At 39.7% G+C, this 12646-nt stretch overlaps 1 protein-coding gene across 1 annotated transcript in view; it reads right to left on the bottom strand.

The window, feature by feature from the left end:
• The window catches only part of DTWD2 (DTW motif tRNA-uridine aminocarboxypropyltransferase 2), a 31699-nt gene extending 19652 nt beyond the window's left edge, over positions 1 to 12047 (bottom strand). Inside the window, exon 1 of the mRNA XM_006728616.3 lies at positions 11747 to 12047. Coding sequence (XP_006728679.2) covers positions 11747 to 11943 — 197 coding nt within the window. The 5' untranslated portion in view covers positions 11944 to 12047. The remainder of the gene's footprint in view (positions 1 to 11746) is intronic.
• Between the last annotated feature and the right edge of the window lie 599 nt (positions 12048 to 12646).

The raw sequence follows: 12646 nt of genomic DNA, 5'->3' as shown, positions 1-12646 counted from the left end.
TCATGTGTATGGGCAAAAAACTCGAGGACTGTATTTGTGACTAATTGTATAACAGGTTATTTTAGTTTCTGTTCTGTGGAAAGTGTAAAGCATTCCAACAAAGGGTTTTAATGTAGATTTTTTTTTTTTTTTTTGCACCCATGCTGTTGATTGCTAAATGTAATAGTCTGATCATGACGCTGAATAAATGTGTCTTTTTAAAAAAAAAAAAAAATTTAGAGGAAACAATCTCTCAATCATTTCCTATAACCCAAGCTATGCATTTACTGGAAACTGGATATTGAACAAATAATGAATGAATGAACAAAGAATATCCACATGACTTATCAAAGTAAGCCTCAAAGTCTGTGTGTAACAGAATTCTGTTTCTTATCCACTAGCCAAGGAAAGGCAACTGCATGAATGTCCGTCCTGACAAGGAAGGAGTCAAACACTAAAGTGGTCCCAAGGACCAGCTATCCTCATTAGAGATATTTTACAAAGAATAGCATAGAATTAAGAGACCATGTTACTAGGAAACACTTTCATTTTGTTTATTCTTTCCTCTCCTTTCCCTATACGCAAACAATGAATCATGGAACACTACATCAAAAACTAATGATGTAATGTATGGTGATTAACAACATAATAAAATAAAATTTTAAAAAAACTATTTAAAAATACAGATTTTTATATAGCTGATTCAATAAGGAAGTATTCCTCCTAATTTTATATAAATTTATACATAATTTTGTATAAATTCTCAAAAGAGACCTGAGAATTTTCTTTGATATAAAAGAGAAAATATAAGGTTTAATTTAATAATACTTAAATACTTAAGAGACAATAATAACGCTATGGTATAAGCCACTGATTCTGATGTACCTAAAAAGGTGTTTGTCATCAACGTAATATTTATTTGTAGCTGGCAAATGAATACTTTTGAAAGCCCCAGGATTACAAAAATCTCCATATGAGGCAATTTATTTATGGTGACCTACAGCACAACACATGTAAAACTATTTACTTGCCCTTAATCTCTGAATCTAGAAAAACTACTCTAACATGGAAAAAGTTAACAGCAAAACAGACCGATTTCATAAATAATAATAATGTTATTTCATGGAGGAGGAAAAGAAAGAGGAAAAAGAGGGGAAGAAGAGGGAAAAGGGGGAAGGAGAAGGAAGAAAAAGAAAGAAAACAAAGAAGAAAAGGTAAAGAGGGAGAATTATTTTTTAAAGATTTATAATTTGAGGGGCACCTGGGTGGCTCAGTTGTTGAGCATCTGCCTTCAGCTCAGGTCATGATCCCGGGGTCCTGGGATAGAGCCCCATGTCGGGCTCCCTGCTCAGCAGGAAGACTGCTTCTCCCTCTCCCACTCCCCCTGCTTCTGTTCCCTCTCTCTCTGTGTCTCTCTCTGTCAAATAAATAAATAAAAACTTAAAAAAAAAAAAGATTTATAATTTGAGAGAGGATGCATGCGCACGCACACACACACATGAGCAGGGCGAGGGACAAAGGGAGAGGGAGAATCTCAAACAGACTCCAAGCCCAGCACAACCCACAGCTCAATCCCAGGACTCTGAGATCATGACCTGAGCTGAAATCAAGAGTTGGACTCTCAACTGACTGAGCCACCCAGGCACCCCATAAGGAGGAAGAATTTATTGTTAATCGCACACTTTTAAGTTACAGGCACTATGCTGAATGCCTTCATTCAATCTCAAAACCCTCTCAAAGACACGTAGTATTACTGTTCTAATTTACAGGTCATGAAAGCAAGGCTTAGAGAGGTCAAGCAGCTTTCTTGAGAAAAGAGAGTTGGGGCTAGAACCCAGTTCTAATTCCAAAATGCACACCTTCAAGCAATCCATTTTGTGGATCCCGTATAAGCATTTAATGATCAAAGAAAAGTTTTACCACATAATTTGACCTAGCTTTCCCAGTCCCAGAAGGCCTAGCACTAGCATTAAAACACTTGGTGATAAACAAATAAACCTAAGAGTCTGAAAGAGACGACGAAGAAGCAAAAGGTGAAAATCAAAACATTTTTTAAATTCTCCAATACAAAATGTCTACAAGTAATCAAGGATATATGGTTAAAGACACAAGAAGCAGGAAAAGGCCAAGCCACAGGAAGCTACGAGGACCACGGAGAAAACAGAAGTCAAAAGAACAAACAATTCAAACTTAGAAGACAGGCAATGGGTATTAAAGAGGGCACGTACTGAATGGAGCACTGGGTGTTATACGCAAACAATGAATCATGGAACACTACATCAAAAACTAACAATGTAATGTATGGTGATTAACATAACAATAAAATTTTAAAAATGTATAAAAAGACAGTATTTGAGCTGGACCCTGAAACAGAGTAGCATCTCAGACAGCAGGCATGAGGGAAGAGCATTTAATACAAAGGGAATAACAGAACAAAGGCATAAAGCAGAACATAAAAAGCACCTGTTTTGGGGGACTAGTTCCAGGAAGCTGGAGAAGAGGGTATGGGAAGGGCATAGTGGAGGAAGAGACGCACAAGACTTTGGAAACCACACTGGAGGCTGGACTCCATTCTTTACCTGAAATACAAGCATGGAAAGTCTCCAGGAAAGGAGTATCATGAGCACACCCAGATGTTAGGAATCTAATGACCTCTGTTGAAAAGGAGTTGGAAAACAGTCTGGAAATTCCTCGGAAAGGCAAACAGAGAACTACCATATGACCCAGAAATTCCACTCCTAGGAATACACCCCCCAAAAATTAAAAACAGGAACTAGAACAGATACGGGCATACCAATGTTCATAGCAGCACTATTCACAAGTGTCCATCAACAAGTGAATGGATAATAGATAAGCAAAGAAAATGAATAACGGATAAACAAAAGTGATATATACATACAATTCAGCCCTAAAAAGGAAAAAAATTTTGATATGCTACAACATGGATGGAACGTGAAAACATTATTCTAAGTGAAATGTTAGAAACAGAAGGATAAATACTGTATGTTTTATGAAGGATCTGGAATAAGCAAAGTCATAGAAATAGAGAGTAGAAGTTACCAGGGGCTGGGCAGCGGGGGATGGGGGATGGCAAGTGATTATTTTAATGGGTACAGAGTTAATGCCAAAGATGATAAAAAGGCTGGAGTATAGATAGTAGTGATGGTTATACATTATGAATGTATCTCATGATGCTGCCTTACACAGTTAAAAACTATTAAAATTTTAAATATTATGTTATGTATATATTAGCACAATTTAAAGAAAAATGAAAGAAAGAAAGGAAGGAAGGAAGGAAGGAACGAATGAACGAACGAGGGAAGGAAGGAAGGAGGGAAGGAAGGAACGAATAAGGGAAGGAAGGAAGGAGGGAAGGAAGGAAGGAAGGAAAGAAGGACGGACAAACATGGAGCAGCCTGCCAAGTAACATGTCTACATAGACAAACAGGTCAGATATTTCTCCCACAGGTTAATCCCTCTCAACCTTTGCAAAGTCCTGAGACTCACTCTATATCTTTTCATTGTTTTTCCTGAGTAACTCTGGAAGACTTCTTACTTCATTTCACTGCTGCCTTTTTCCCCACAGCCTTCCCATGAGGCTTCCAGTAGAGAAAACCAAAAGACAAGCAAAAAACAAAAAACTCAGCAGGGGAAAACAAAATAAATTCCTATCAGTAATGTCTTCAAATTTGCCCTTCTGACTGAAAAATGAGGACTTAACAACAGAAATAAGAAGTTGACCTTAGCCAGGTAAAGGATTCAAGAAATAAAAGCTCGACCTTAAAAAAGACAAATTAAAAAGCCCTCATCCCAACATAACTAACAATAGCCAAGGAAAAGGAAAAAGAAAAGAATCTATGGATTCAAAACCCACAAAGAAACATCTCACTGGAAGTATTTATTATATGTAGCAGGAAAACAAGAGTAGTCATACTGTTCACTTCAATACAATCCTTTATTATGTGGTGTAGTAACAGAGGTATGAAAGCTAAAGCAGTCTGCCTCTTACTAGTCCCCTCACCCTGAGAGTCTATAAAAAGGAATAACTATTTAAATCACAAAGTTGTCTCTCATGTATTAAATAAAAATGCACACGTAAAAGCACTTTGTAACCTGTGAGCCCTTTTTAAATAATACCAAATTTTAGACTAGACTATTTCTGAATATTTTCTCTCTCTATATAAGCACGAACAGAACAATGAATTACTAATTTTGGGCAAATGTACTTTAAAAATTAATGTGCTTTGATGTTTTTTGAAGAAAACTTCTATCCATCAGAGGGTAATGATATAATTTTTATTTTTCTTGGGGAAAATAAATCAAACATTTAGAAAGCTCTAATGTGCTTTTTAAAATTGGTCACTCCTCTTTGGAGAGACTTAATTAAGATTAAGAAAAAAAATTCCCTCTTAACATGTATCATCTTTGCTCAACTTTGAACATAAGATTAGCCTACACAGTAATTTGTAAATCAGTTAGTTTTCCACATATATTACAAATGAATGACTTCAAAGAATAAACACATTTTCTATACTAACAGGAAAGAACAAATTAACTTAATACTTTTCTCTTGGGAATATGATACTTTTGACATGAACAAAGAATTAAATTTTCAAATTATCTAAGTTTTTACTCTAAAAATCATCATCAAGAATCTAGTTGATTTTAAATTTACCAAAGTAGTTTGTTTTCTAAACCTAAGGGTTGATCCCAATTCAACACTCTTAATATATTCTAAACTAACTGCCTTGGGAATCACCATTTTTCACTTGTACCTACCATACTTGTAGGCTGATTTACCCTGCTGCTTAAGCAGACTAGCCATAATGGTGTACATGAGACCTAGAATCAAAAAGCAAATGCCTACAAGGGGCAGGAAGTTAATAAGAATGAATCAAACAGGAATAGCTAGGAGCTATGGTGCCCTGAACAGATCACACCCAAGCCAACGTCATCACCAATGCTCAGCTCAACCAACTACTGCTCCAGAAGGTGGTCCCTGAGCTGCTACATCTTCCTAGTCTCACAAAAGCCAGAAATCTGCATTTTTATATAAAACATCTTGACTTTTAACTGTTAGAACTAACTTAAAAATGTAAAATACTAATTCAAAACAAAACATCCGTTGGCTGCCAATGTGTGGCTCTTGCATTCTTCTTAAACACCTGCAGTTTCCCTTCCTTCCCTCAGTCACGATTTTATCCCCACCACTTGTTTCTCCAGAAAACACAAACCTAAAGAAAAAGGAAAAGTTAAGACGCGGAACAAAGGAGCTAGATGTTGTTAAAAGGTATAAACCTGGAACACTTCAAATTTTCTAAGAGACTAGATCTTAAATCTTCTCACCAGAAAAAAAGATAGGATAATTATGCAACCAAAGCTAATACTACCAGTGTTAATCAACAGTACTTTATAAACGTATCAAATCCACACATTGTATAGCTTAAACTTACATAATGTTATATGTAAATTACATCTCAATTTTTTTTTCTTTTTTTTAAGAAAAGGAGCTAGAGAATACTAAAGCTCGGGCCTCTTGTTACTAAGCTTGAAGTAAACATACTTCAGTTTTAAAAATATGAAAATCAGGGCCCCTGGGTGGCTCAGTTGGTTAAGCGACTGCCTTCGGCTCAGGTCATGATCCTGGAGTCCCGGGATCGAGTCCCACATCGGGCTCCCTGCTCAGCTGGGGGGTCTGCTTCTCCCTCTGACCCTCTTCCCTCTCGTGCTGTCTCTCATTCTCTCTCTCAAATAAATAAATAAAATCTTTAAAAAAAAATAAAATAAATTAAAAAATTAAAAAAATAAAAATATGAAAATCAGGGCGCCTGGCCAACTCAGTCAGTACAGCATGAGACTTCTGATCTCAGGGGCGTGAGTTCAAGCCCCACGTCGCATGGGGAGCCTACTTTAAAAATAGATAATGATAGATAGATAGATAGATAGACAGAATGAAAATCAGAGCTACTCTTGCAGCCTTGGTGGCTCGACGTGAACTAGTAACTACATCTACTCTGCCAACAAAATCCTAAGGCATCTTCTGCACTCATGGAGCCAGGTGGGCTGGAGCTGCAGACCCAACTCCACTACTTCCTTGCTACCTCTACCTCCTCATCATTTATTTTTTGGTTTTAATGAAGCATAACTAACAGTGTTATACTGGTTTCAGGTGTACAACATAATGATCCAACAATGCTGGACATTACTCCATGCTCACTGTGGTAGGTGTGATCACCACCTGTCACCATGCAACATAATTATTATAGCATCGACTATATTTTCCATGCTGTACTTTTCAACCCTATGACTAATTTATTGTACAACCTGAAGTTGTACCTCTTAATCCCCTTCACCTATTTCACCCATTCCCCCCTCACCTCCCATATGGCAACCACCAGTTTGTTCTCTGTATTTAAGAGTCTGCGGTTTTTGTTTGTCTCTTCATCCACTTGTTATGTTTCTTAGATTCCACATCCAAGTGACATCATATGGTATTTGTCTTTCTGTCTGATTTACTTCACTTGCCATTATAGCCTCTAGGGCCATGCATGTAGTTGCAAATGGCAAGATCTCACACTTCTTTTGGTCAGGTAATATTCTATTTTATATATATATATAAAAACATATCACAACATTCCACTATATATATATATGTATAGATGTGTATATGTATATACATATATATATACATATACACACACCACACATCCTCTATCCATTTATCTATAGATAGACACTTGGATTATTTCCAAAACTTGGCGATTGTAAATAATGCTGCAATAGACACAGGGGTGCATATATATTTTCAAATTAGTGTTTTCATTTCCTTTGAGTAAAAATCAAGTAGTGGAATTAGTGGATCACATGGTATAACTATTATTAATTTTTTGAGGAACCTCCATACTGTTTTCCACAGTGCCTACACCAATTTACATTCCTACCAGCAGTGCACGAGGGTTCCTTGTCTCCACATCCTCACCAATACTTGCTATTTCTTGACTTTTTGATCCTAGCCCTTCTGAAGGGTGTAAAGTGATGTCTCATTGTGGTTTTTGACTTGTATTTCCCTGATGATGAGTGATTTGATCATCTTTTCATGTGTGCGTTGACCATCTGTATGTCTTCTGTGAAAAAATATCTATTTAGGTCCTCTGCCCATTTTAATCTAATTATTTGTTTTTTGGGTGTTGCATCTCCTCATCATTTAATACCTAACGATATAGGGGCACCTGGCCAGCTCAGTCAGAGGAGTGTGTGACTCTTGATCTCAGGGTCATACTGCCATGAGCCTGAGGAGAGAAACCTGAGAGTTAGAAACCACTGGCAAATAGAAACCACTTGATCTCAGGGTCATGAGTTCAAGTCCCACATGGGGTGCACAGATTAGGTAAATAAATAAAAAACTTCAAAAAATGTTTTTAAATAAAAAATAAAATAAAAGCTAACAATATAACTCTAGAATTGTTGTTATGAGAAATAAATAAAATCTTGCATATAAAATACCTAGGCCTGGTAGGTAACCTGCACATGGTCAGCACGTAATTAAATGTGTGCTAAATATACTAGTGTGGTATATTAAAATCCTTACAATTTTGTACTTTGGGGAGAAGAAAGCATTGGAGAGAGAGAAAAAATTCTGTCTCAGGGCTTATCTGTGTCAGTCTGTGTGCATGCCCTTTGCTGCTGTTTCCCTCCCTCAATTAAAAAACACCATATGCTTTGACATTATTCCATTATTCTAAGGACCAGTGATTTGCCAGTGGTTTCTAACTCTCAGGTTTCTATCCTCAGGCTCATGGCAGTATCTGTAGAAGATGTAAGAGTATAATTAAGACGCCTAGCATCTTTACTAGAATGAGGTTCCAACTCTTCCCAGTCAAGACTTTTACCACCAAATCACCAATCAGTCTGCAACTTTTAATAAAATTGAATATAAATTATTACAGCTAAAAGTCACCTAATGAAGTCACACTTGTGACAACCACCCAAATAAAAAAATATTCCAGTGCTTGGGTTTGTTGGATGCAAGTACATTAGGCTGAATTCCTCTTAACCTCCTTAAAATAGCTTACCTGGCCCTTCCCAATGCATCCAGCTCCCTCTCCTCTCCCTCCTTTCCACCAAGCTCTCCAAATATACTCTTCTCCATACACTGTATCTCTGTACATCCTCTTCCCTCAACAGGAACACACTCCTAATAAAATAGGTATCTAGCAATAATAAATCAGTTTGGGATCTTTTAAAAGAATATCCTGTTCATGTTTAAGAGATCTTGTATTTACAACTAGTAAGATTCTGCTCTGAAGTTAAACTGAGTTTGTAAAAAACCAATTTTTGGAACTCCCTAGGCGATGACAATTATAGTAATATGTTTAGAGAAATGAATATTGTTTTAAGTAAATGGCCAAATAATTATAACTTGCTGATCACTCAAATCTAAGAATGCATTTTAGTTTTAAAAGCTATTATAAGCATAAGCGTAGATAAGTTCACCCAGGGAACTAGTAAAAACCCAAAAGCTTAATGAAATAAAATATAAAGACCCATCAATTAGCTTATATTTTACTAATAACACCTAAATACTCTCCATATTTCTAGAACTGTAATCTAACCAATTAAAATAAATAAAATGCATACTATGCCAAGGGGGAGAAGAGCTTTTATTTTATTTTTTTTTATTTTTTTTTTTTGAGAAGAGCTTTTAAAAGGTACAAAATTTCACTAGAAAATGCAAAGTGCAGAAGTGTTGGAATCAATCATAATCCTAAAATACCAACTAAATGTAACTGAAAACAAGCTAAAATACAAGTCATTTTTATTTTTAAAAAAGCAGATTAGGTTAGGGTATAAGGAGGGATGAAAGGCAGAGCAAAGAGAATTTATAGGACAGTGAAAATACTCCATATTATAATAGTGGAGATACATATTATTATAAAGTAATCCAAAAGCAAAACAACTCCAAGAGTAAACCCTAATGTAAAACTATGGACACTAAGTTATGATGATGTTCATCCAATTTAGCAAATGTACTACTCCGGCAGGGGATGCTGATAATGGGGGAAGCAGGTGGGGACAGAGGATTTACAGGAGATGCAAAGGCAAACGCCTGTCCTGTGACAGCACTCTTCTCCTTCCACTCAATTTTGCCGTGAATCTAAGACTTCTCTAAAAAATAAAGTCTATTAAGGGGCACCTGGGTGGCTCAGTCACTAAGCGTCTGCCTTCAGCTCAGGTCATGATCCCAGGGTCCTGGGATCGAGCCCCACATCAGGCTCCCTGCTCAGCGGGAGCCTGCTTCTCCCTTTCCCACTCCTCCTGCTTGGTTCCCTGTCTCTATCTTTGGTCTCTATCTTTGTCAAATAAATAAATAAAATCTTTAAAAATAAATAAATAAATAAAAATTAAAAATAAAGTCTATTAAGTGGAAAGGGGAGCAGATCAGAAAAACTACAAATCGTTGCTATATGTAGGAGACTCGTTTTCTTTTTTAAAAAACTGTATACAGCATTTATAATTAGCAGGTCTGAATAAACTAAAAACTACATGACAAAGCTAGCATGATAATTTAGCGTTGGATTTATATTTGAAACACTTTTCTATCAGTATCCTATTGAGACCCTTTTGCAGCATTGTTAAGTGTTATCTCCTAACACCTTCAGGGAGCTTGTTTAAATAAAATGTATTCACACACCCTTTCTGTTCATATATGCCGTCCCTTCTAGACACAAATTATTTATCCTCCTCAAAAGTCTATATTGATTGTCTACTCTCAATAGTACATTTAGGAGATATAAAAAAATCCTAACACTCAAGATACCTTCCTCTGAGATCTTACAATCCAATCCTGGGAAAAGATCAAAATGTCCAAGGAAGAATACTCCAAGTAGTCAAGTGGTAAACACACTAAACCAGTCTGTCCTTCTGTTTTCCTTCACAGAATGCTTTTCTCCAGACTGGACCCTCCTCATCTTGCAAATCTCGGTATAAATGCTACCCCCCCAGAAATCTTTCCTGACACCATCCTGCAATCTTCTGTCACAGCGTCCCATTCCTTTGCTTCACTGCTGGTTTGTTGTTTGTTTTCCATTCTATAATTACATATTTGGTTGCTGGTTTATAATATGCAGCCAATAACAGACTGAACATCCCTAAGCAGGGGCAAATTCCACTTTATTATCAAGAATTTGCAAAGCATTCGATAAACACTGGTTAAATGAAAGCACAGGTCTGGGGCTCAGGACAAAGGGCTGGGCTAGAAGTATTGGGGTAGAGGTGGTAATTTTACCCATGATAATTTACCTATTATCACCTGTGGAAAATGTGGGGGTTGTCAAGGGAAGAGAATCTATAATCAAGAGCTGAGGAAGCCCAACATTCAGAGTCTGAGTAGAACTGGCCGAGAAGACTAGGCCAGACAAGTCAGATAAACCACAGGGAAGCCAGAGACACACAGTGTTTCAAGAAGTCAGTATTCCCTCCCCCTGCCTGTGTTCTCTCACTCTCTCCGTCAAATAAATAAATAAAATATTTAAAAAAAAGCCGGGGGGGGGGGCGCCTGGGTGGCTCAGTCGGTTGAGCGTCTGCCTTCAGCTCAGGTCATGATCTCAGGGTCCTGGGATGGAGGCCCACGGTGGGCTCCCGCTCAGCGGGGAGCCTGCTTCCCCCTCTGCCTCTCCCCCTGCTTGTGCTCTAGCTCACTCACTCTCTCTCTCCAATAAATAAATAAAATCTTAAAAAAATAATAAAAATAAATTTAAAAAAAGAAGTCAGTATTCAAGTGCAAAATGCTGCCAAGAGGTCTAGTAAAAAGTGAACAGAAAAGGATCCCCTGGGTTTCATCTGAGGGAGGTTACTGGTGACTCTCATGACAGCCCTGTCAGGGGAGTGTCCGATGTGATGACAAACTGCTGGGCTCTTCCCAGGTGAGGAAGCAGACGCACTATCTAAGGGTTAAAACTGTGGAAGGCAACAGAAAGATAGGCGACAGATGGAGACCTTCAGGAACCGAGCAAAATGATCCTGAACACCCACAAGGTAAAGAGAAGCGTGTGTCTAAACAGCATGAGATGCCAACAGGCAGGGAAGCAATCCTCAGCACCCTGAAGTACACCAGCGCGGTGAGGTGATCCTGAAAGGTACTGCAACGACTGGGCACACTGTGAGCACTCAGTGTCAGCTGCGGCTGCCTGTTTCACAGACTCTCTCTTCATCAGGCTGTCAGCGCCCCCAGGAGGGCAGAGACGACGGGTTTTATCCACGCCTGCATTCCCAGGACCTGGCACCATACAGAGGCTTGGCACGATACAGATGCTCAATACATACTTCCAAAGGAATCAGAATGCAAAAGGCAATCGTAACTATTGATTCTGTTCTCTAATTATTTTTACGTTTTTTTTACTGCGGGATGACGTCACTTGAGCATAATAGTGTTCATTACTCTAAGTATTACCGCATTACCCCTTACTTCCCCTATCAGACTCTAACTTTCTCAACAGCGAACTCAGGTCCGCTCATCCCACGACACGCTCGGGATCTTGCAGGAAGTCGGGCTAAATATTCATGAACCTGGATAAACGGCTCCTTACTAAAGGGCTGTGACAGCAACTTCACAGTGATCCCAAGGTCACCAGCGGACCCAAGCGCGGCGACGCCAGAGGCAGCGCTCCCCCGCGCGGAGCCGGAGCAGCCGCCTTCCCGGCAGGGGGCGCTGCAGCCTCCTCCGAAGGCCGCCGCCCGCCTCAGTCCCCGCCCCCCGTTCCGCGGTCACCTGCAACGGCTGCACTCGGGCCTCCGCTCGGCGGGCTCCACCGGCAGCTCCCACAGCGCCTCCGCGCCCAGGGAAGCCTCCGCCGGCGCTGTGTCGCCCTCCCGCCGCTCCTCGTCGTTAGGAGTCTGAGACCTCGAGGGCCCAGACGGCCGCGCGACGGGGTCCCCGGGTGTTCGCGCCTCTTTCTGCGGCTCCATGGCAGGCGCTCAGGTCCCGCTGTCACATTAAGTCCTCGCTGCCGCCGGGGGGCGCCACACGCTGGAGAAACCGCCTCGCGCCGCACGGCGTCACGCACGCACGCATGCCACGTACAGGGGGCGGGTCCCCGAAGCCCAGGCTCGAGGTCCCGCCCCGCAGCGGAATCGGCACGAGCCTATTGGTCGGTGCTCAGTGGGCTATGAGACTAGAACCAAGAAGAGAAGTGTGGGTTGTCCTGGGGAGCAGGTGGGAACAGGTAAACCTCTCTGGGACAGGAAAAAAAGGAAAACCCTCAGCAGACACCTCAGGGAGCAAACTCGAATGTGCCTTCCTTAATGTCTCCCCTTTAAAAGTGAAAATTAAGTGGAATTCTGCAGTTTCCACCTTTGAGATTTAAACTGGTTGCGTGCATACCGCAGGTGCAGCGCGGATGTGCTTGATCGCTCAAGGCCAGCAAGGGAGAGGTTTGTACGTACTGACAACTGGATTCGCGGCTGGTTAGTATTTCATATAAATTCTTATCTAGAAAGGCAGGGAGCTGTGTCCTGTGTCTTCTACATCTTGGTAATCCTCGTCGGCATCAAGTATACTATTTTACACTAGACACCAGATGTTTCTTAAACAAGGTTTTGTTTTGTTTTTTTTTTTAAGATTTTATTTATTTATTTGAGAGAGAGAGAATGAGAGACAGAGAGCCTGAGA

Source organism: Leptonychotes weddellii, chromosome 7 (assembly GCF_054177405.1).
Source record: "Leptonychotes weddellii isolate Sample4059 chromosome 7, ASM5417740v2, whole genome shotgun sequence".
Taxonomy (NCBI): domain Eukaryota; kingdom Metazoa; phylum Chordata; class Mammalia; order Carnivora; family Phocidae; genus Leptonychotes; species Leptonychotes weddellii.
This window is presented reverse-complemented; position numbering and strand designations above follow the sequence as displayed.